This window comes from Haematobia irritans, chromosome 5 (genome assembly GCF_050003625.1).
Source record: "Haematobia irritans isolate KBUSLIRL chromosome 5, ASM5000362v1, whole genome shotgun sequence".
NCBI classification, from domain to species: Eukaryota; Metazoa; Arthropoda; class Insecta; order Diptera; family Muscidae; genus Haematobia; species Haematobia irritans.
The window spans coordinates 158009852-158034002 of record NC_134401.1 but is presented as its reverse complement, the minus strand read 5'-3'; the positions used below and the strand labels follow the sequence as shown (position 1 = coordinate 158034002).

At 32.5% G+C, this 24151-nt stretch overlaps 6 protein-coding genes across 9 annotated transcripts in view; 3 read left to right on the top strand and 3 right to left on the bottom strand.

The window, feature by feature from the left end:
* Positions 1-1397, bottom strand: part of Hydr1 (abhydrolase domain containing Hydr1) — a 29081-nt gene extending 27684 nt beyond the window's left edge. Inside the window, exon 1 of the mRNA XM_075313478.1 lies at positions 1052-1397. The gene's annotated coding sequence lies outside the window, so the exon portion shown is untranslated. The remainder of the gene's footprint in view (positions 1-1051) is intronic.
* Positions 1398-5424: 4027 nt separating this feature from the next.
* RnrS (ribonucleoside-diphosphate reductase subunit M2) lies at positions 5425-7763 on the bottom strand. Its single transcript, XM_075313480.1, has 4 exons — positions 7591-7763; positions 7268-7519; positions 6107-6835; positions 5425-6040 (listed from the first exon to the last, which is right to left on the bottom strand). The coding sequence occupies exons 1-4, from the start codon at positions 7642-7644 to the stop codon at positions 5888-5890; spliced, it is 1188 nt and encodes a 395-aa protein (XP_075169595.1). The 5' UTR covers positions 7645-7763; the 3' UTR covers positions 5425-5887.
* Positions 7764-10658: 2895 nt separating this feature from the next.
* rho-7 (rhomboid family intramembrane serine protease rho-7) lies at positions 10659-12151 on the top strand. Of its 2 annotated transcripts, none has more exons than XM_075311025.1 (5): positions 10659-10817; positions 10874-11087; positions 11144-11435; positions 11503-11923; positions 11985-12151. In XM_075311025.1, the coding sequence occupies exons 1-5, from the start codon at positions 10771-10773 to the stop codon at positions 12067-12069; spliced, it is 1059 nt and encodes a 352-aa protein (XP_075167140.1). In that variant the 5' UTR covers positions 10659-10770; the 3' UTR covers positions 12070-12151. The 2 variants fall into 2 exon arrangements, with proteins under 2 accessions (XP_075167140.1, XP_075167139.1); XM_075311024.1 differs by having other exon boundaries at positions 10871-11087.
* On the bottom strand, positions 12122-12952 carry LOC142239246 (RNA-binding protein 48). The gene is made up of 2 exons (XM_075311026.1): positions 12767-12952; positions 12122-12652 (listed from the first exon to the last, which is right to left on the bottom strand). The coding sequence occupies exons 1-2, from the start codon at positions 12947-12949 to the stop codon at positions 12242-12244; spliced, it is 594 nt and encodes a 197-aa protein (XP_075167141.1). The 5' UTR covers positions 12950-12952; the 3' UTR covers positions 12122-12241.
* Positions 12953-14443: 1491 nt separating this feature from the next.
* On the top strand, positions 14444-15197 carry Chrac-16 (chromatin accessibility complex protein 1). The gene is made up of 2 exons (XM_075312172.1): positions 14444-14656; positions 14718-15197. The coding sequence occupies exons 1-2, from the start codon at positions 14552-14554 to the stop codon at positions 14928-14930; spliced, it is 318 nt and encodes a 105-aa protein (XP_075168287.1). The 5' UTR covers positions 14444-14551; the 3' UTR covers positions 14931-15197.
* Positions 15198-17028: 1831 nt separating this feature from the next.
* Positions 17029-24151, top strand: part of 14-3-3zeta (tyrosine 3-monooxygenase/tryptophan 5-monooxygenase activation protein zeta) — a 50183-nt gene continuing 43060 nt past the window's right edge. Inside the window, exon 1 of one of the 3 annotated variants that reach the window (XM_075310799.1) lies at positions 17029-17142. The gene's annotated coding sequence lies outside the window, so the exon portion shown is untranslated. Of the gene's footprint in view, positions 17143-23515; positions 23674-24151 lie in introns of those variants that run through there. The other 2 variants (XM_075310801.1, XM_075310798.1) reach the window with 2 other exon arrangements.

Sequence of the window (24151 nt, the reverse complement as noted above, 5' to 3'; positions counted from 1 at the left end):
ATAAAATGTTTTTAAATCAACCTCTAAAAAATAAATAAACTAAAAAAACGTGTTTGGATCTTGTAAAGTTTTTTTTTCCGGTGTATATGTTCCAATAGAAGAGCAGTTTTATCGAGTATAAATCCAAAGTTTTTTTTTTGCCAAGAATAATTGTCTTCTCAATTGTAAGCAAAATCTTAGCGCAATAAATTTTCTATTCAAAACCATGAAAGATGTACATGTGAAAGAAGAACACAACATCCAAATTATTTTCAATGTCAATTGCACATGGATATCACAGCCAAGCCAATCTCTATTAATGACCAACGTAGAAAAAAGTTAGCTACAAGACACAAATGTCATAAAACATTCTTCGACAAAAGCCAAACTAAGGGTGGTAACAAAGAGAGCGAGTACCAAAGGGGATGTAAAAAAATAAAGAGAAAAACAAACAAGCTCCATCTTTACATATATATAATGACCATATAAGGATTTTCTTTGGGGTGTTAGAAGTGTGAGATGGGGTGTTTTTCATGTTCACGTGGAAACAGTGTGTTACAATACTCATATTTAATTCAATTTAAAATGTAGCAGTACTAACGAAACCTATATCTATTTTAAAACTGCAAGAATTGTTAATTTTTAAGTTTTCAAGTTTTTTTTTTGGTTTTCTTTTTTCATAAATTTTTCTTTTTCTTTGCGCCCAGTTAGAGGCCATACCAATAATAGTCACAAAGGTTCAATAATTTATTATTTTTCCACTTGCCTACTTCTGGGGCCTTAAAAAGGGCAAGGTAAAATCAATGCATACTTTTGGGCAATTCACCAAAACAATTTACCAATACAATGAAACGGCGTGGTAGCCCAAAGTCATATACTATATAGTACGTTCTTACAAATGTACAAATACTCATGTAAGAATAGTTATGTATGACGGGGGGTTTATCTGCATTTTCATCTAAAGTCCCAAACAATTTATTTAAGGTGGTTTTATATCTATAATAGGAGTTTTTCTTTCTACTACATTATAGGGGGAAAGTGTGAGGTATTATAGTTAAACCAAAAATCATACCCGAAATTGCGTGACACCAACTAAAGGGGGAGTTTTCACTATAGTACTATTATGTACCACTACACAAATGTTGGTAACTTTATTTTTTATAATTAATGGATTTTTTAGCTTTTACGTTTTCCATTACACAATTATTACATAAGTTGTTAATCACTTCATTTATATTATTTTGTAGACAATGTAATTTTCATTAAACACTTTTTTATTACTAGAAAAAAACATTTATTTGTTTTTATATAACTAAAAAATAAATTCAATTGAACAAGTGCCTCGATTACAAAAACTTTTTGCTTAATATATTGTTCTTGAGAGCAAGTGTTGTTCGGTTCTACCGCACTTAAACAACTGACTAGAAATTGCTTTTACCTTCCTTTTCAGACAAGTTGTAGACAAATGAATTCACATAATGTTGCAGAGAATAAGAAACCAAGAGATAGAGAGAGAGCATTTCAGGTATTCAGTTTTTTTTATACTCTTTCACCCACAGCAACCGGCTTTTATTGTGCTCTTACATGTTTATCTGTAGTATATAAAGCACATGCATTCAAACCCCTAACATTTCATTGGGTGTTGTTGTTGTTTTTTTATTTTTGCTTTTATTTTCTCTCAGTGGCTTTTGGTATTCACGTGCTGCTGACTTTGGCACGTTTTCTATGAAAGGCGCTTTCAATGCCACTATCGTGGCATATTTTTAGGTTTGTCAAACATCTATGGGAATATGTGTATAATATACTTTTCATTATAAATATGATATGTATGTATGTACAGTGGTTCACAGCTTATTTCAACCACCTTTAATTCGTGAATATAAGTCATTAAAACTGTGGCGTGGAGTAAAATAGATAAACATCTTTTTATCCTCAAATGACCTTAGCCCTGTTTAAAGAAACTGTGTAAAAAATGAAACAAAAAATCATGCCCACTGCGAGAGAGAGAGCGTAAAAAGTCTTTGCGAGTGTAATATCTACACCACTGCTTATTTCAACCAGCAAATTTCTAATGAATTTTATGTTACACATTCATTTGTATAACGGTACTTTTTGTGCGTGTGTGTACATTGTAGTTTTTGCAATGATCTACATAAGTTAATTAGTATGATTTCGTCATTCAAGTGATACGGCCGCAATTTTTTTTAATATGGGACGACGTACCACCATAGAACAGCGAGAATTGGTTCTGCAGCATTATAAAAAAGGCCATTCTCGGCGAAAAATTGCAGAAATGGTCTGCTTAAGTGACTCAACTATCCAAAGTATAATAACACGATTTGTTCGTGAAAATAGAATTCACGATAAGGGCAGAAATGCCCCAAACAAAATATTTAACGAATCTGACGAGCGGTATATTGTTCGAAAAATTAAAAAAGATCCAAAATTGTCGGCACCAAAAATTGTTGCACAGGTCAAAAATGAACTAAATAAAGAATGCTGTGCAGAAACTATTCGTCGTGTGCTGCGAAACCAAGATTTGCATGGTAGAGTTGCTAGAAAAAAGCCTTTCATTTCTAAAAAGAACCAACAAGCCAGATTGAAATTCGCCAAAGAACATATTAGCAAAGACTTCGCATTTTGGGAGCAAGTAATATTTGCGGACGAGTCTAAATTCAATATTTTTGGCTCTGATGGTCAAAAATATGTTTGTCGTAAGGCTAATACAGAACTACAAAATAAAAACTTAAAGGCTACGGTTAAACATGGCGGTGGTAGCGTTATGGTTTGGGCATGTATGTCTGCGAAAGGTGTCGGAAGCCTTGAATTTGTTGAGAGTACTATGGACAAGTATAAGTACCTCGATATTTTAAAGTCGAACTTGCTACAAAGTGCGGATAAATTAGGAGTAAAAGATGAATTTCGATTTTACCAAGACAACGACCCCAAATATAAGTCAGGTATTGTGCAGACATGGTTGATTTGGAACTGTCCTCATCTGATGGCGCCACCTCCCCAATCGCCGGATCTCAATGTCATTGAAAATTTGTGGGCGATTTTGGACCAAAATGTGCGTAAACATCAAATTTCGAACAAAAATGATCTCAAAAAGGCTCTCCGGGAGGAATGGCATAAAATAACAACCAATACTACTCGGAAATTAGTAGAATCCATGCAGAAGAGACTCAAAGCTGTTATTAATAAAAGAGGAGGTCATACAAAGTTCTAATATTAGTAACGAACCCATACAAATTCGCTTTTATTAAATTTTTGTAAGGTGGTTGAAATAAGCTGTGACAACTAAAGTTCCTTTATTTTAAATTTTTATCAAATAAGATTCCGTTTCATTTTTATGAGAATTGAATAAAATTAATTTTCTGTTTATTTGGACATAGTCTCTAAAATGACAATAACATTTTTTTGATATGTGTTTTTATTTCAATGTTATATTCGTTTTTATTTCTGAAAAGGCGGTGGTTGAAATAAGCTGTGAACCACTGTACTTCAAGAGGGCATCTCCAGAAGGAAACTTATAAAGCTAATTTAAAGATGAATTGTGTCTTGTTTTGTTGTGATATTAGCCAATAGCAATAGATATTTTTGTTACATATGATAAATTAAATAATGCCAATAGAGCAAGGGATTTTATTTTCTGTTTTTAATAATTTGTGCATCACAGTATGCATTCACACAGCCATGTCCAAGACTTTTCAAATTACGAGTACAATGTTCTTGTAGGAAACAAGTATATCCTCCTTTATATTTTTATACACCAATCATAATTAACACATATGTTTTTTAATATGTGAAAAAGTCTACAGGAACAATTATATACGGCAGAATGTTCGACGGGGCCGAATGGATATATCACTATGGGGCCAAATTCTATATAACCACCACCATGGATTTCGTAATTTCAGAGATGCACAGTCGCACCATGAGGCCAACTTTATATCTAATTTTGGACCAATACAGAATAGAGGAAAACTAAACCTTCTAAACCAGTATTAGGTTTTCTCAAGACATATGATCTCCCATCCGATCTAATATCATCTGCAAATATAACTGATTTCCAAAAAGAAACATCTTCATTAGGTGTTCCTTTGAAAACACAAGTCTGCGCTTTCTATTTATGTACTTCAAGAGGGCATTCTATTTCCATGGAGAATTCTTTCTATAATGTGTTGGACTTAACGCGACAATTTCAGCAACTATTCTTTGACTTTTTTCGTTTTCGAAGTGTCTAATGACATGCTCACATTTTTCAAGTGATGGTTTTTTTCCATGGTTTAAAAAATGTAAAATGTCTGCAAAAATACGCTTCTTTCACAATGTCAGTTCAAACGATCTTAAGTGTTGAATAACATAAAACACGTGTTAATTAAACCGTTATTTCTTTTATGTTTGTTGTGTGATTGAGTGCCTCATTTAGGGTGTGAGCATAATTTTTGTACGCATAACGTTTTTAAGTGGCAATACGGTTCTAATGTAAGTTTTTTAGTACACCGATTGTTGGGTTATAAATTATTTAATAAATTTAATTTAAATTGAAATTAATGTTTTTTCACATTATGTAGTTCCATATGAATAATATTCCATATATCGTATGATTTCTTTCTCATTCGAATAATTCATTAAAACAAATCCAATCTTAAGGTGGGTATTAAGTTCGAGTTTAGCCGCTAAAATCGCTAAAGTGAAAACTAAATCAGTAAGAAAAATGCAGGAAATTATACGTATTTGTTGCAAATTTTATTATAACTTCATGGGGAAAAGCCCAAAGCTAATTTTCACAAAGTTTGTATTCCTTAAAATGGATTATTAAAGAAAAGTAATCGTGAAAAAAATGACGTTTTTAGCGGCTAAACTCGGAATTAATACCCACCTTTAAGAAAATAATTTCCTGCATCAAATAAGTTGTGAAAGACTGTATATGTAACATATATAGTGCTCTATGTCCCATTTGTAATATGTGGTCTCTAACCAATATTTCTTTGCGTTACAAACATAATGTCATTATTAGATTTAATTAAATAAATCACATAAGGGTCTATTTTCATGAAAATGTTCAAAGTGCTCCTTGAAAAGCCCGATTAAAAATAAACAGAATGTAAGCTTTATTCAGGTCACACTGTCATATTGAGCTTTGCATGTGCTGTTCGTTATAGATATCAAAAAAAGCTTCGCAAGACTGAAAGATGACAAACTGATAGGTTCATATGAAAAGATAGAAATACTAACTGTAGTGATACTTGATGAGTCCTGTATAGAAATTGTGGCAGGCAATGATTTGAGTATGGCCATCTTATTATTTTCCACAAGTAGTATAAAGAACACAAACAATACAAAATTTGTATAGAATCATTCAATTTTTGAAGTCTGTTTCTGGCTACTATATTTAGTTGTGTAAATTAATTCACTTGTCTAAGAAATTCCAATGGTTGATTTAAGTTATGTTGAATTAGGTACTTGTTCAGTTTATTTTCTGTGTAAATAAATTTTGATAATTTCAAATATGTATAATTGTATAATGATGTAAATTATGTACATGGTTGTTTAATGGACCTTAAGTCAATTGGCTTGTATAATATACAGAAAAATTTAGTTCAAATGGAAATAGATCATATATATGGAAATTCCAATTGCTCAGTTAACTTTCAATGTTGCATTATAAGTATCGATAAATAGAAGTTCTACGTCAAATGAAAAAAAAAATAAATTGAAAATAAAAACTTAAAAATATATATGAATTGTCCGAGTTAAAATGATATGATATGAGTTTGATAAGTGTCTTAAAAACTATTAAATTATAAAATACACAAATACAGATATATATAAAACAATAAATTCTAGTATACTAAAAATTGAGATATTAATCTTTAGGGTGTGGAAGGAAACGACTATCATGTTAAAAATCAGCATCCAATGTAAATACGTTGTCTAAACGATTAGCTGTAACACCCCACTTTTGGTATTCCCCTACTTTTCTTTCGAAGAAATTTGTTTTACCATCCAGTGAAATCATTTCCATGAAAGGGAAGGGATTTTTTGTATTGTAAATCTATTCAATGTAAAAAAAATATAATCAGAGAAATAGGTATTTGTTATGCAACAATTAGTAACCTACCTTGCCCACATCCAACTCAACCAATAGACGATCTGCTACAAATTCGATGTACTCGGACATAAGTTCACAATTCATGCCTATCAAATTGCATGGTAATGCTTCAGTCAAAAATTCTTGTTCGATCTTAACTGCTTCCCTTATAATTTCAATAATACGCTCCTTGCTGGGCTTTTGTACCAAATATTTAAACATCAATACAGCAAAGTCACAGTGCAAACCTTCATCACGTGAAATAAGTTCGTTGGAAAATGTCAAGCCGGGCATCAGTCCTCGTTTCTTCAGCCAGAAAATCGAGGCAAAACTGCCACTGAAAAATATACCCTCAACAGCGGCAAATGCTATGACACGTTCACCAAAATTGGCCGATTCAGATGCTATCCATGACAAAGCCCAATCAGCTTTCCTCTTCACAGCAGGCATGGTTTCAATGGCATTAAATAGATAATCACGTTCTTCGCGATCTTTGATGTAGGTGTCGATAAGAATACTATACATTTCAGAGTGAACATTTTCCATAGCAATCTGGAAGCCATAGAAACAACGTGCTTCGGTCACTTGAACCTCTTGCGAGAAACGTTCGACCAAATTTTCATTGACTATACCATCGGAAGCAGCGAAGAAGGCCAAAACATGAGAAATAAAATATCTCTCATTGTCGGTAAGCTTCTCCCAGTCAGTCATGTCTTTTGAAAGATCCACTTCTTCCACTGTCCAAAATGATGCTTCGGCCTAAAATAAAATAAAAAAAAATGGGCTTATTACATTGCATTATCTTTTTTTTAAGACTCCGTGGACATTATAACCTGCTCAGAAAAACTTGGGCAATGTCTACAATTAACGCCTCACGAGGCATGTAAGAGCATAGTCATGGTCCCAAATTCTGTTTCCAATTCATAAAAAAATTTAATCGCAAAGAAAATATTTCTGCACAATCGACACAATAAAAATCAGCTTGATACACAAGTATGGAATGTCTAAAACCATATCAAAATTGGAGGCAAAATAATAAAAGCCCAACTTTTGGAGGGAATATTAATCACTACATAGTAAACACAAAAAAACCCCCACCTCCTTACAAGGGAAGTTCCCGCGCTTTTTTCGAAGATACTGACGTCACTTCCACAGAAAGCACTTGGAAGTGCATACACACTACGTACTCACCTTTTTATACATTTGCCAGATGTCAAGGTATTGAATGGGAAAGATAACAAAACGCTTTGGATTTTCTTTTAATAAAGGCTCAATTGTAGTATCAAAGGGTACAGCTGCTTTGTTGGCCAACGAAGTACCTGCATTGCAGCTGGTAGTTTCCGTCACACTGGATAACTCCTTGCCATTAGTAAGGGACTCGTCTGCTCCAATAGACATTTTACGAACATTATTTACATTTTCGGCAAGAATTTTTCTCGGACTCTGCAAATAAAATAATGCACGTCACATGGTTTATTGCAATTTTAATACGTCTTTTCCTCCTAATAACATACCTTCAAAGCATATTTATCCATGTTGTCAATATTTTCTTTTCCTGCCAGGGACATAATAGAATATTTGGATTTGTGTTTTTTGATGTAAGTGTTATCCGATCGAGCTTTTCAGTTAGAATGAAGAGAGATGACGCTGATGTTCAATAATCTGGCGGAAAACTTTGTGTAACAATTTCACGTTTTTGGCGGGACAACAACAACAAAATAACAAAGCCGAGAAAAAAACTGACGCCGTTCGCAGTTATCATAACAAAAGGCTGCCAGATTCTCTTGCAATAATTTCGTTCTTAAGGTAAGTACTATGTTCGCTTTTCGAGTTGAAATTTTCGCGGTTACTTTATTAAAACAGTTCAATATAAAGCAGATAAATTAGTTCAATTGATGCACAGTTTCTTGTTCCTCTAAATTTCGGCAAGATATTATGGGAATATGTTTGTTATCATTTACAATATCGATTATTTAAGGAAAAGTAATCGCGAAAATAAAGTGGTTCTCAACTCGAAAACAGGACATAGTACACACCTTTAAAGGTGGGTACTATGTTCAGTTTTCTAGTTGAAAACCACTTTAATTTCGCGATTACTTTTCCTGAAAATTATAAATGAAAACAAACGTATTCCTGTAAAGTCTTGCCGAAATCTAGAGGAACAAGAATTTGCGCATCAATTGAGTTAATTTATACGCTTTATATCGAACTTTTTTGATAAAGTAACCACGAAAATTTCAACGCAAAAAGTACTGACCGTTAAAGGCCAGTACTATGTTCGGTTTTAAGACTTTATAAAAATGTAATTTAATTAGTGTTTTGTTGGAAAAGCCGAACATAGTACTCAACTTTAAAAGTTCAGTTTTTGCGTCGAAAACCAGTTAGTATTGATTACGCAAAAATGCCATTTTCATATCCATAATTTGACAAGAACTGATAAAAAATTGAATAGATAAGTTTTACCACTCCAAGTTACTCAATTGAAGGGTCGTTAAGGTTCTATAAGTGTACCCGGTAAGGACATTTCAAAAATATATATTTATACTTTCATAAAAGTATTGCTTTTAGTTCTATAACCGTTTAATTAGAATGTCCCTATCACTACAAAATCCACTACGTTTTTTCGTTTTCCTGCACACAAAAGTGAAATACCTAAGACTGTGTAATATTTTTTTTAAAGTAAAGTTCAACCTTTTGTAACAGCTTTTGCACATTTTAAAAAGTAAATTTGATTCATCAGTTTCCATCCATAACCTAACCTGTTCATCCTCCATAACCTAACCTGTTCATTCTTAGTTCTCTCTTTCATAATATTATCATTCTAATTATATTTCCATAATTCAAAAAGTAAGTAATCATCTATTCCTACAATGAAATAAGGAAACAAATGCAAGAATATAATAAATTACCATTTCGAATTTCGCACCGAAAACAGAAACTCGTTAAATTGTGTACGGCAACCTACAATTTTTAAACAGGTGACGTAAAAAGAAAAATGTATAGAAATGATTTTGTAATGGCGTAAATTGTTTTTGAATTCTTAAGGTGGGTATTAAGTTCGTGTTTAAGGTAAGTACTACGTTCGCTTTTCGCGTTGAAATTTTCGCGGTTACTTTAATAAAACAGTTCAATAGGAAGCAGATAGATTAATTCAATTGATGTACAGTTTCTTGTTCCTCTACATTTCGGCAAGACTTTACAGGAATATGTCTGTTTTAATTTATAATTTGGATTATTTCAGGAAAAGTAATCGCGAAAATAAAGTGACTTTAATACCCACCTTTGTTATTAGTTTGCATTTTCATTTGTTAATCTGTTCCATTTTTTTAATCATTAAATTATTATAGAAATAAAATAAAACCTCTCAAATATGGAGACTGCTAAAAGCAGGACAACTTTCATGAGGCGTTCGTTTGTTACATTACCACATTAAGGTGTTTTACAGACTATCAGTTATTCCGGGCGGAATGTCGGTATTTGTTAAGAATCTTACAGTGTGTCGGATCGATACTTACCTTTAGTCCGAAGGCATAATCGATACTGCTGCATGTTTATGGGATCGATAACACATTTACCGATTATTTAGTCATCGCCGACAAGTCGTATCGATCTGACACACTGTAAGATTCTTTACAAACACCGACATTCCATCCGGAATAACTGATAGTCTGTAAAGCGCATTACAGACTATAAATTTTTCCGGATGGAATGTCTGTGATTGTAAAAAATCTTACAGTGTGTCCAGTCCAAAGGACAATTCGTTGACTAAATAATCGGTAAATGTGTTATCATCCCATAAACATACAGCAGTATCGATCAGACAATGAAGCAGACGAGTCGCGCCGCCGATTTCAGTCGCAGCTGGCCATTGTTTGGCAGTCGACGCCGCCGCCGAATATGTCGGCTCATCTCGACTCAAATTTAGCCGCCAATTAATCAAAAATATTAGTTTAAATCAAAAAACTTTATTAATAATTGTAGTAATTTTAGTGAAAATTTTGAGCCTTTCACCCCCAATCAATCTATAATTGTATAATTAGCTATTTCAAAGTGTTATAATAATTTTGCAGAAATTTACCTCAGAAAATTTGAATGAAATGTAAATTGATTTTAAGATTGGTTGTACAACTAATCTCATTACCATTCGAATAACTTCAAATTGATTTTATAATGGATAATTGTCCGCCGCCAAAAAGACTTATTTATATCGGCTTAGCCGTCAAGCCGCCGGATGCAAAAATGTAATGTCAGCCGCCGACGACAAAAATGGGTCGGCTTCATTCTCTGGTATCGATTATGCCTTCGGACTTAACTTATAATGTGGCCAATATATGGGATATGTTCGACCACTGTCGTCCGGATAAACTTATAGTCTGCAAGGCGCATTATTTGATCGATAGATCGTCGTTTCCTCCCAAATATGGACAAATAGACTTGAATTAGTTTGGGTCTATGAACTATAATACATATTAATTGGCGTCTAGATTTCAATGGAGATTAGCCTATAAAATCGAAGACACGACCCTTCGCATTCATTCTTTGCCTTTAAGTGGCAAGTAGTCGTAAGAAAAGACCTCATGTACATTCGACCCTGTATTTGGTTCTGTTTGTGTATTCAGCTGTCTGTTTAACAGCTGATATTGTAAAATTCCGAATCTTAAAAAAATTTGTTTTGTCAAACTAAGTCACTTAATATGTTATTACGACGCCTTAGCACATGTGCTTGGCAATCTCAGTTGAGGTAAGTGAATTAAGATGCCTCTATTTGCTATTATTAAACATAACCGCTCTAAGCAGGGAGACACAATACCAGTTGGGACGGGATACAATATTATTGCATCATGGATTAAAAGGTACAAAGAACACAATAAAAAATGTTGGGGTGCTGAGATCAATACGTAATTCATCTCGTCTAAACTATTCGACCCGCCCAGCCTTACAGCCTCTGGGAGAAACTGGAGGAAATGTACCCTCTGGAAATGTTATCAAAGCCCTTGTCTTCACTGGGGCGGTAAGGATTAAACATTTCAATAATTTGAACTTGGTTGATTGGTGTGTATTTTTTAGTTTAGCTTTGGCTCTTTTGTGGGAGCTACCGTTATGGAATATGAAAACACTCGCAATATGATGCTCGAAAAGGCTAGACAGGCAAAATTGGGTTGGATTAGAAGAAAACCGAGCGATGAAGATTCGTGGGAGAATATTAAGCGCGATATAAAACGTTTGTGGGAGCGACTTTCGCCAGGAGAAAAAGTATTTGTACCTATATGCGCAGCTAATCTTTTGGTGTTTGGCCTTTGGCGCGTTCCGTCATTAAGAACACCGATGATGAAATACTTTTGTTCTAATCCAGCAGCAAGTACGTAAAATGTTGTTGCACTTTCATAGGTATTTTTCATGACAGTCAATTCTTCTTTTGTTAACAGGGACCGTTTGTTGGCCCATGTTCCTATCTACTTTTAGTCATTATTCGGCCTTTCATATATTTGCGAATATGTACGTTCTGCATAGTTTTTCAAATTTGGCCGTTTTGTCTTTGGGTAAAGAACAGTTCTTAGCGGTATATTTAACAGCTGGAGTTATAGCTAGTATGACCAGTATTTTTTACAAGGCTTTAACGGCGCAAGCTGGACTCTCCATAGGAGCCTCAGGAGCCATAATGGCAATATTAGCATATGTATGTGCACAGTATCCCGACACACAATTAAGTATATTATTCCTGCCTATGTTTACATTCTCTGCGGGCACAGCAATAAAGGTTATAATGGGTATTGATTTGGCCGGTTGCATCATGGGATGGAAATTTTTTGATCATGCTGCACATTTAGGTGGAGCCATGTTTGGGCTGTAAGTTACAACTTATATTTATAAAATCTTAAAATTTAATTCAAAAACCGTTCAATTTTAGATTTTGGACATATTATGGACCTGAGCTTTGGCAGAAACGTATACCGATTTTAACGATGTACCACGATTGGCGGAAGACTAAATAAAATAGTAGAATTGGCTTCAACTAAAATGACATGCATAAATAATAGTAAAACATTTATATGTAAATAAATATATTTGAAAATATTTTTTTTTTTGCTACAAAACGATCTTTATTTCTGCAGTAATGGACTGCCTATTATGGTTAATGCTTACCGTATGTCGTAGCAGTGGTCTTCAAGTTTTTAGCTCAACATCCAGTTCATCAGTTTTCATGCGTTTCAATTGTTTCTCATTAGTTTTCATACGGTATTCAACTTCAGTTTTCCTCTTATTCAGTTTGTCTCTCAACTCCTCTATTGTCTCATATTCTGGGGCATAGGAAATGTGCAATATTCCACCATAAAACGATCGAGCGTCCGAAAATTTCTTGAATTTACGAGCATCTGTAATTTTTTCAAATGATACCAGAAATACTTGAGTAAATGGCTCTATTTCGCATCCTTTATTTAGCAATTCAGTGGTGACATCGCTAATATTTCTTATATTGCCAAATTTTCTAGCTTTCTGTTTTAATTCGTTTTGCAGATTGATCTTGGGAACCCCAAATACCAGTAAATAATTTGATTCATTTGCTACAGTATAGACCTATAATAAATAGGATTAATAACGATATGAAACGAATCATCGGTATTGAATTAAAGAAAAATAACATATGGTACTTCTCTATCAAGATACCAAAAAGGTTTTCCTTGTTCGTACCTTTACCGCCTTTAGTTCTCGCCCCTGCCGGTATTTTAATCGGGTTGTACAATATTGGGAACGTTTGTGGTGGGATACACATTCAATATTAGTATTCATTAGCCTAAACAATGTTATTCCAGTCCTCAGGAACTGAATAAATATTTGAACTGCAAAACTCAAACATTCCCCAAAAACATACATATGTCAAAGAACAGAGCAAACATCGATAGTTGTGTGCAGTGTTGCCAACTCCCCAAGGCCAAAAATCACCAAAAATATATTATAAATTGTAACATACCACTTCCCACCACAAAATCGAAAAAATCTACTAAAAAAAATCCGAAGATGTATTATAGAAATTTTGTGTATTGAATTTGTAATTTTATGAAGTTATGAACCGTTATTCAAGTATACACCTTGATCAGTTTTAATGCTTCATACAATTCATTTTGATTTGTCTTTCAACTTTCAAATTATTTATATATGAAAGGAGTTTATTGCTTATTTCAGTTGTGCGTGCTTTTATGAATTCCATACAAACGTTTTTAATGACATCTTTATCAAATTCAAAAATTCGGCACTCGTCGCTAGACTTTTCTATAGAAAATAACAATCTTAATTAAAAAATAATCAATACCACCTTCATAACAATCAAATTCTATATTTGGCAATAAAGTTGAGTTTATTAAGCCCTTGAAAGTCTAATCCAACTAAACTTAATACTGTTCAAAATGAAAAAGCACTAAATGAAAATGCCAGAAAGCACAAAGTTGTTGCTATTTTTGAAAAAGCACCAAAAAGGCAATTTGGTGTTTTTTTAGAAATCAAAAAGCACCAAATTGGCATCCCTGGTTATGTGTTTCTTTTTTCTAACGCCGTGGGTGGCCACGTAAATAATGGCCCGTTCAGACATAAATTTTATTTGGGATTTATATTATGTTCACATTATGATCAAGACCTCAGTATTTAACAATCTCGGAAAAGCTGCATTTAGAATGCAACATTAAGATAATATCATAAAAAATATAAATTCCAATACAATACCACAATTTTATGCTGGAATTCTATATAAAATACATGGTAACCCTAATTTGATTTGGGAAAATAAGCGAATATTTCTTATTTTGTGCTTACAATTTTAGTTTCCACTTGTGTAGCATGGCCTTAATGTGAAGCACTTGAGCTAAGTATGGAATCGAGCATCACTCATTTATAGAAGAGAAGTTTGCAACCTGTGTTATCATAATGGAGTGAATAATCTAATTGAGCCTAAAATATTGGTCTTCTACTAAACCTAAGACTGCAAGTATATTTTTACTGTATTTGGTTTTTTAATAAGACAGTGGCTATGTTAATTGTATTAAAATCATTAGGAATTAATAAGATTTTCCACATTTTTTATAAAATCCCCATGTTAACAGCCTGTTTCTGTATGTCGAACGAGCTCTATCAATCGACTGAAATGGAAACAAACAGCTGAAGTTATAACCAAAAATCAGCTGTTTGTGTGCATTTCAGTCTATCGATAGAGCTCGTTCGACATACAGAAACAGGCTGTAAATTTCAAAACCTCCAGAAGAAGTACATCAAATTATCTATGTCTAAACGGCCCATTATATAAATTGCCTACGTTACAACACGAGTTTCATTAAGCACCATAGACGAAGTGAGGCCGTTGCTAGTTATTGCTCGCCTCCGAAGTTATATTATATATGGCATCATAATTTCTTGGCTCTCAATTCTTGTGAAAATATATTAACAGAATCAACGCTTGTTTTGGATTAAGTATTAGAACAAATTAGCATGGAAACAGAATTACCGCATACAAGGATTCGAACTATCATGAAGAGTTCATTAGATACAGGCCAAATAAACAATGAAGTACTATTTTTAATGACAAAGTCGACGGTAAGAAAACATACATTGTTTACATTTATGAATTTGTGAGTTAATTTACATTATTTTGCAGGAAATGTTTATTAAGCATTTCGCGAAGGAATCATACCAACACGCAAAAAAACCAAGCAGTTTGGCCTATAATCATTTGGCCGATTTAGTCCAAGAAAATGACAATTTAGAATTCCTTCTCCAGATTATACCACAAAAGATAAAGGTAAAAAAATTCAAAACTCTTTTGGAGCAGGGAGATGAGAGCAGTGAATCGTCTTCCGACAGTGAATAACAATTCTGATGTCGTGATATGATGGACTACGTCGTTCAACTCCAACTACATGAACATAGAAGATATGCCCAATGTGCTAAGATTGATATCTAACACCTATAATTCACATGATTGCAGAACTTAAATTTAAATATAGTATGTTAAAATAATAATATTAATAATCAATGTAAAAGAATGTTGTACTATTATACATAGACAAGATTTTATACAGTCCGTATTGTTTTTAAACATTAGTCGCCAAATATAAAAAAGCCATAAAAATGTCAAGCATTTAGAAAAAAGAAATACTAGGAGACACCGATATGGAGAAACTATCATGCAAAGATTAATTGGGAAATCCCATATAAATGTGAAAATTAAAAATAGTTAAAGATATTTTTATAGCTGAAAATAAACAAAACTGTAAAAAAACTGATGTGCATAATTTTTTGGCAAGTTTATAGCTTGAATAGATGTGATCCATAGCAATAATTCAACTTGCTTGTAAAGGTGGGTATTAAGTTCGAGTTTAGCCGCTAAAGTAAAAACTAAATCAGTAAAAAAGGCATGAATTTATACATATTTGTTGTAACTTTTATTATAACTTGATGGGGAATAGCCCGAAGCAAATTTTCACAAAGTTTGTATTCCTTAAAATGGATTATTAAAGAAAAGTAATCGTGAAAAAATGACGATTTTAGCGGCTAAACTCGATCTTAATACTCACCTTAACCCTGAAACAATGACTATTATAGCCTTTATTAATTACTTCAATATTTCCAGCTGTGAAACCCAAACTTAATATTGGTTTTATTTGTTTGCCCAACACTATCATTGAGTCGAAGATCAGAAATTAACTTTTCCAAATAGTACGATTGGGCTAATATGCAACAACGACCTCTATTGGGTTCTGCCTGCAATGTAAGTGCGACATCTTCGTTTCTCATGTAAAATATCGACTGTCTACGTAATGCGGTATCTCGTTTACGCTCCAATTTAAAGCGTTTTTCTTCAAATGTGTATGCAAGGCTACACGCCGTCGCTTTATTTCCATTCTGTATGCGATTCGCGTAGTGTTGGGAATGATTACTTTTGACTACTCGTTACTACTCTATACTTTTGAATTGAGTACTCGTTACTTTAATAAAAAGATTCAAAAAACGACATTTTATGTATTTTTTAATAATATTTTGTTGTTTCATCTTGAAGGATTCATCTTCATATATATTTGGTGCTTTTTGCATTTACTTTGAAAGGCGTCAATTTTTTTGTAAATATGTATGTTTGTATGTATGTTAACTGAACTGAAAAAAATTTATTTGTTTGTATTTCATTTGTTTACTTACATCCCTCCAATGATTGATCATTGGAATGACTATTTTATGACTCCGTCTGATGTTCACCCTGCCAGCATGTTCAAAGTACAAAATGTACATGAAAGTATTTTGCCACCACTATTGTTAGAAGAGCCATTTTATATTTTGTGAAACGCCAAGCGCAACTAACTTATTATAATTTATTTAAATAAAAACGAAAATAAAGTGCTGAAAACATAGTTATTACGCTTAAAATTTAAACAATTTTCGAATTTCCAAATGGATTAAAGTGATTGTTTTTTCAGATGTTTTCCAGACACGCAGCCTCCATCGAGAATAAACAAACGGCTGATAGATGCTTCAACACGTAACATCAACATCATTATTTTTATTAATGCAATAAATTATGTTAAATATGATGTGATCGTCGTATACATTTTATATTTATAAGAATTTATAAATGTTTAATCAAACTAATTAATAATGATTCTTTTACAACTACCTTAAAATATAGTTTACGATGTCGTTTTTATGTTTTTGTTCGATTGATAGACACATGTGGGTACTTTAACATATTTAGGCATCATTATCCAAATTTCGGTGGGATTTTTTATATTCTAACGGCCTTTTGATTATATTCTAACGGTCTAAAATTAACTTAAAACCTGAAAATAATTAATTAATTGTTTCAAAAACATTTGAATTTTAGCATTTTTCAAACGGTTGTGTTTATTGGGATTGTATTGAAGATATTGAGTACTCATTTAATTGTAACGAGTACTCAAAAAATTAGTCAGTAACGAGTACTTGTAATCAATTAATCGTTACTCTCCCAACACTAATTCGGCGACTTTCAGAAAGACTATTTGCGTTCACCAACCAATAAAATAAGAAAAATTGAGAAAAATCTTGATTGGGTGAGTTGAAAAATACTCTAATATTATGGAATTAATATAAAATGATATGAAAAAATGTTGCAAGCAAATAGAAAAAGGCGTGCTTGTAAATTGGAAAATTAGTTCTGTTGCAAATGAAAAACTGTATGAGCTACATACAGTGGTGAGAAAGAGATAGATAATTTTGTGAAAAAGAAAACGCTTCAGACTGAAAATATGTGTGGTGATGCCGGAATTCGGAATAGAATTTTTTCGCAAGCATGTAATAATTGCAACATTGGGAGAAATTATATTGATGTTAATTTATTTTCTTCGTTTGAGTTGTGCATTCAATTTTCATTAGTGTGGTGTTATTCACTTCTTTTTCATATGACGACACGATGACGTAATTTTCTATACATTTTGCCGATGACATTCTTATTGGAACAGTGTGTCTGTGTTGCCATCTCTAATTTTCCTGCCAATGTGAATATAGTTCAATGCGGTAATTGTTGATGTCCATAAACTTCAATGAATGAATGGCAAACTTCATTGTGGAAGTTGAATATGATATTTGGTATAAGAACCAATGAGTGATGTAGTTTTGTTATCTATTATTTACCAAAATATTTCGTGGAAACCTCCCTACCAAAATTTTTTGAATTTGACGGCACTTCTGAGAATCCCCAACACGTCGAAAACAGTCCTATACGATATCCAAAACTTCTCGGAAAAGCGCCGTCACTATTGAGAGAAGTTGTACCACGCCAAGTTACCACAAAAATTTTTATGTGCATTTTTAGATAAATTTAGTACGACGCCAATAAGAACACATTCACACAGAAAAACTGCATTTTAAGACAATTCTAAAAGAATCATTGCTATATTCGGCTGATCCTCCAGCGTGTCTGGAAAAATATCTGAAAATCTATTACTTTTTTCCATTTGGAACATCGAAAAATGTTCACCAATATACCTTTCACAATTTTATACGTAATAACTATGTTTTCAGCACATCAATTTCGTTTTTATTTAAATAATTTATATCAAGTTAATGGCGCTTTTGTTTCATTAAATAACTGGCTTACAAGCAAAATATATATGTAGATGATGGCAAAATACATTCATGTACATTTCGTACTTTTTGATACCCCCATCACAGTTGGCAATTGTAGTGTCTCTTACGAGTCTGTGGTGACGATGAGGATGAAATTGGAGCTTTGAAATGCTGACAGGGCTTTCAAAACTTATTATTCTTTGGTTGTTGTTAAAACAGCAAGGTCCTAACATTCCTAAGCCTATGATTGAGCTATGATTACTTTGATAATATAGTCTCAATTTTTATTAACGTCAATCTCATGAATGATGGTTTTGTTGTGGTTTTTATGTTAGTTTGTTATTCCCCTTTTTTCGATTTGTTTATATTTAGTAAATGAATATCTAATAGGATTTGAAATAAAAAAAAAAAATAATCGAAGTACATCCTTACGGAATGGGGTAATGCAGAAAAGGAATAAACAGAGATGTATTTTGAGATAAAAAATTATACATGACATTACTCATGATATATAAAAAACGAAACCAGTCCATACTCCGACACTCAGAAACAAAGCTTGACAACTTTACTTAAATTGGAGCTATTAATACAAATTGTGCCTCTATTGAAAAGTAAGAGGATGACCCTTAAAACAACAAATAAGCGAGGATTTGATTCAAAATACTATGGTAAAAATTGTTTTGATTGTTTGTTATACCCACAATGGTCTGATTAGACTGAGTGAGCTTGAGATATCGGGCTGCTACTATACCTAACCTAACCTCATAAAGTTTACTGGTTATTTTTATAAAAATGCACTTATCAATTTTATGTTTTTGTTGTTAAATGCATTTGGAAAAGGTTTTAATATATCACACATGGATCGTACGATAAATGACTGGGATTAGGGTGTCCAAATAACTGGTTTTTATGAAAAGACATTCTTCGGTTTATCCGAAATTCACATTTTTTCGGTCTTCGGTTTATCCGAAATTCACATTTTTTCGGTGTTTTATTTTGCTCAAAACCGCTTAACCGGTAGAAAAACGAAATTATAGAAATTAGTGAAAATGAGTTTTAAATAGGGATTTTATTAAAAAAAATAAATTGACAGGAAAATTGAATGCTGTTAAGGTGCTCCTTCTTGCGCTGAAAATACTCGTTGACTTATTGTAGATATCCGACTATAGGTTTTCTAAAAGAAATGTTTTCTTTTCTGAGGACCGACATTTTAGACAAAAAACATTGTCTTTACAAGCAAACACAAAAAAGATTTGAGACTATGTTAAAGAAAGGACGTTACAATTAAATGGAATGTCGGTTGGCTAAAATCTCTTCATTTACTTAGTGAAACTGTGTTGTAAGTACCCTACGGGAAATGGATCAACCCCAGGACCGGTACAAGGTTAGTCCCTGGTGTGTATGGACCGATCACTTTAACATGTGTTTGTCAGTGGCTGGGGAAATTTACACTTTAGGACACGACTTGGACTCATATCAAAGGACACGTCCTGGAACAACTTGATAACCTGGAGCACTAGGATCAGTCCTGTAATGGGTCCATTAGTAACAATTTGCACTACTTTCCCGTAGGTTAGTCATTTGTTTCTCACCTTCAGTATATCTCTGCAAAAAGTTCCACTTTTGGAAGAAATATATGAAAAATAGAAAGAAATTTCGTTGAACTACAGAAAACCGGTTAGCCGATGGTCAAAACCCGGTTTTCGCGGTTAACCGAAAATGTCAGTTTTTTCATTATCTGGTTTCGGTTTGTGTAACTGAATCCGGTTAATCGGTGTCGGATTTGGACACCCTAAAGGTGGGTATTAAGTTTGAGTTTAGCCGCTAAAATCGTAATTTTTTTCACGATTAGTTTTCTTTAATAATCCATTTTAAGGAATATCAACTTTGTGAACACTTGCTTCGGGATATTCCACATCAAGTTATAATGCAACAAATATGTATAATTTTATGACGTTTTTACTGCTTAAGTTTTCACTGAAATTGTGAAAATTAGCGGCTAAACTCGAACTTAATACCCACCTTAACTCTGGGATATACGAGATTTTTTATTAACCCTTTCGAGGTCTATTTGTCAAGAGCCAGATATTTCTAAGGCAACATTTTTACCTTGCTACAATCAGCACATCGAGCTACATAACATACTCCAAATGCAAGCAATTCGATAAGGGCCATAAACTACATTTCAACAAGGGACATCCTCCTTGATGCTGAATCTGAACGGAATGTCTTCTATTTTTAACAAATTCTAAAATCTGTGTACACCGAATTTTGGATTTCTAGGGAAAATTTTAAGAAAATAAGTCAGGTTGTATTTGTATCAATGTTATAATTGTTGATAATTGATTATATTACTTCAAATAAAAATTAATTTCGTGATTAATCTAAATTTTTCGTGTATCTAGGTACCATTATTCTGTATAGACTTAGATTAAGGATATCATTCAGTTGGGTTTACCCTACATAAAATCTATTTCACTCTTTTTTATGTTTCTAAAATAATTACTATTTTTGTTACTTAAACAACATATTTAATGCCTTTAATACATTAAAAACTTTGAAATATCCAACCCCTTAACTGAATTGTATTTAAAACTTAGGGCAGATAAAGACATTCTAAATTTTTTGATCGTTTGGATGTCTATTTGAAAAATATTTCACTATTTATGTCGAATAGAGTTTTAGTTTATACTGAAAGTAGTTCATGTCTTCTGTAGTAGTATATAAAAATAATAACCAGCTATTTTTTATCAAAAGTTGATTAGATTCAAAGCCTAGCCATTTTACAGAGAACTAATAAAGGTGCATAACTACATACTATACTCAAAAAAGCATGTGGTTAGAAAAATTCTTATCGCAAATTATTGAAAATCTTAGCATAGCTATGCCACAAAAATATTGAAGCCATTAATGTTCTAACAAAAAATATAGAATTTGAATTTCCCTATTTGCCATACAATGAAATTTAATATATTTTATTGTAAATATATAAAATTTAGTTAATTGTTTACTTCGATCGACTTGGATACATTGCGTTTACTAAAACCCCTAATTCAATGTCTAAATTAGGGTCCGTTTAACAAAATCATATCGAAAGATTCTAATCGTAAATTTGAGTGATCACTACACAGAGTTTTGGTAATTTGAATGAATCAATTACGCTACAACAGTACATTATTTGTTTCAGAGTTTAGTTTTCTGCATTAGTCGTCATACTGATATATGACACATTATGTGTAAATATAAAGTTTATGTAAATATATTTACCTTCATTAGATTTCCGAGAGATGTGTTTAAATATTTGCTTAAGGAAATATTTAAATATAAATGAATTATTAATATATTTTTTTGCATTAAAAAAAAAAAGGTTCAAATGCAATCAATCTTTTTTGTCGAAATTCAAATTTTTTTAGATTTAATAAAGGCTTCTTTTGATTATATATTTTAACGCTGTCAAATGAATTCATAAAAACCTACGTGGATGGACCGATCAGTACTTAAACTATAAAAAAAAACAACGAACGATAACGAAAGTCTATCAATTTTGGAAACAACAAAAACAGCAGAATACTGTAGATTCCCTGTCTTAGTTAGTGGACGTGATTACGATTTTTAAGATTGAAAATCGACGTGGGAAAGTTTACTTTACACAACTGAAATCCTTATTTTAACGTAAGCTGGAGGTAAAATAGATTTTAATATGAATTTTAACGAATAGTGAGTCATTTATTCGTTTTAAAGGTCGTGAAAAGCTGATATTGACTTCCCTAGGTTGTTAAAAAAAAACTTTCAAAATTCGACTTTTTTGACACCAAGATTCTTGACATATAAATTGAATTTCTCACAACAGATATTACTTGCATTGTAGTTTTGAATTACGTGACTAAATGCAAATTATCATTATTGAAAATGTCTCTATTTCTACTATATACTAAAATTAAAAAATATTTTACCTTTTTAAGTTTTTGATTTATTTCCGCTTTGGTAGAAATTGTGGTGTATATGGGAACTATAATTAAATATTAATCGAAAGTAAGGACAAAATCGAACTTTTGTAATCTGACATTTCGGTGGCTGTCAATTCAATGCTATATGTTGCCCAAAATTGACCTAATGGAAAGTCTTTTGTAGGCGAGAGAATTTGATGTAATCGGATATTTCGGTGGCTTTTGTAATCTGATATTTCGATCTTTTTATGCCAACTGCCAAAGTGTTTTAAGATATATTTTTCTTACCAACCAATGATTCTTAGGGAACCAGGGATTCAGTTCATTATGTTCTTCAATAGCAAAGAGAAGAAAAATTGCAAAATTGCTGATCTATATTCTATATCAGTTTTTTTCCACATAAACCGATTAGGAATCCTGTGCTATATATAAGTTCATAAGTTGATGGGGTGAAAAACTTCTTGAGAAGTTACATGACACTGGGGTTATTCTAGACCCTTTAATATCAAGGCTTTCTACAGAAGATGTTATTAATGCATTCCTCGCTGAGAAATGTAACTGCTATTAACGTATGTAGTTGCACACACAAAAATAATACTGGTTGTTGTTCTTGACGGTCATTTAGTTGGTATGGTATTATTATGTCCGTTTGTCGTTACCAAGTGGCGATTCATCTGCATTTTCCCATGTCACGTGGTATGATATACTATAGGCTTGCTGTTTTTATAAACTAAAGCCTTTATAAAAAGGAAGCACATAATGAAATCTGCAATCTTAGAAAAAAATCCTAAAAAAAATTTAAATAATTTCGGTTTGTAGAGCAATTCAATGATTTCATATCTGTAAGATATTCATAAAAGTTTCATATTACTAAAAAATTGTTAAAGTTTTTTTGTTATAATCGACAGCCAATAAAATATAATTCAATTAAACCAACTTATTGAGAAATATCCGTATTCATGGGTTCTAAAAAATCCATCTATAAAAGAATATTAATCAACATGTTTTCATACATACATATGGACGGTTCTTCCATATATGCGGTTCTTCCATCAAGTTGTTGTTTTTTTTTGAAGGGGGCAATAGCAGTGGCGGCAGCATTGCCAGATTAGATAAAATCGAGTCAATTTGAAGCGCATGATTATTTCTGAGTGTATGTGTTTCTATTTATTGCCGCTCTCTCTCTCTTTACTTTTGTGCAACTAACTTGGGCTTCTCTTTAATTCCCATAAATGCCATTTTTACAAGAGTAGGAGTATCTGCATTTCATTTTATTCCCTATGAATTTTAGTTGCTAACCATAGTTTTTAGATACTTGGGTTAAATAGTTCTTTCTCTACTATGTGTGTGTGTGTGCGTGTGTGTGAGTTTGTGTCAAATGAAGAGAAGAGCTCCACTTTGAGAGATGCCAATGCTTTTGTACAATTGGAGCCAATGATTACTCTGAGCGTATATTCCGAGTGTTCTCCCAGTTTGTGGAAAAAAATATATTGAGTTCTGTGTCGCCTTCAGTCGTTTGTCTTCGTTGTGTTGGTTGTAGTCGTCGTCGTCATTTCAATTGAAGCAAAAGTAAGTAAAAATTTTCCAATTTTTCTCACTTGCCTGCCATGATGAACAATAAATGAAATAAAAACTGGTGAATAATCGTAATGAAAAACTAATTGTATAGAAAAACTGAAAATATTTACTTGTTACAAGAAAAAGTGATTGAATGTTTGAAATAATTAAAAAAAAAACACACATTAATAAATGATATGTGCGAAAAAATCAAAAATTTTTTGCCAAAGTCTGCCTATTGCTGCTCTATACACAGCGAGTGACTCGTCGTTTACGTCGTCGGCCAATCGATAAAAATACTACGCAAAAACTTTTTTTCATGGTTGTAAAAAAAATATATGTATGCCTGCCGTTTTCGTATCCATGCACTACAATATAAAAATATCTACAAAAGTTGAGAGTGTCCATTAAATACAATATAGATATTTTAATGAAAATTAACCTTGATTAATTCATATTGCCCTATTGCAAAGGAATGCGCAATGGTGGT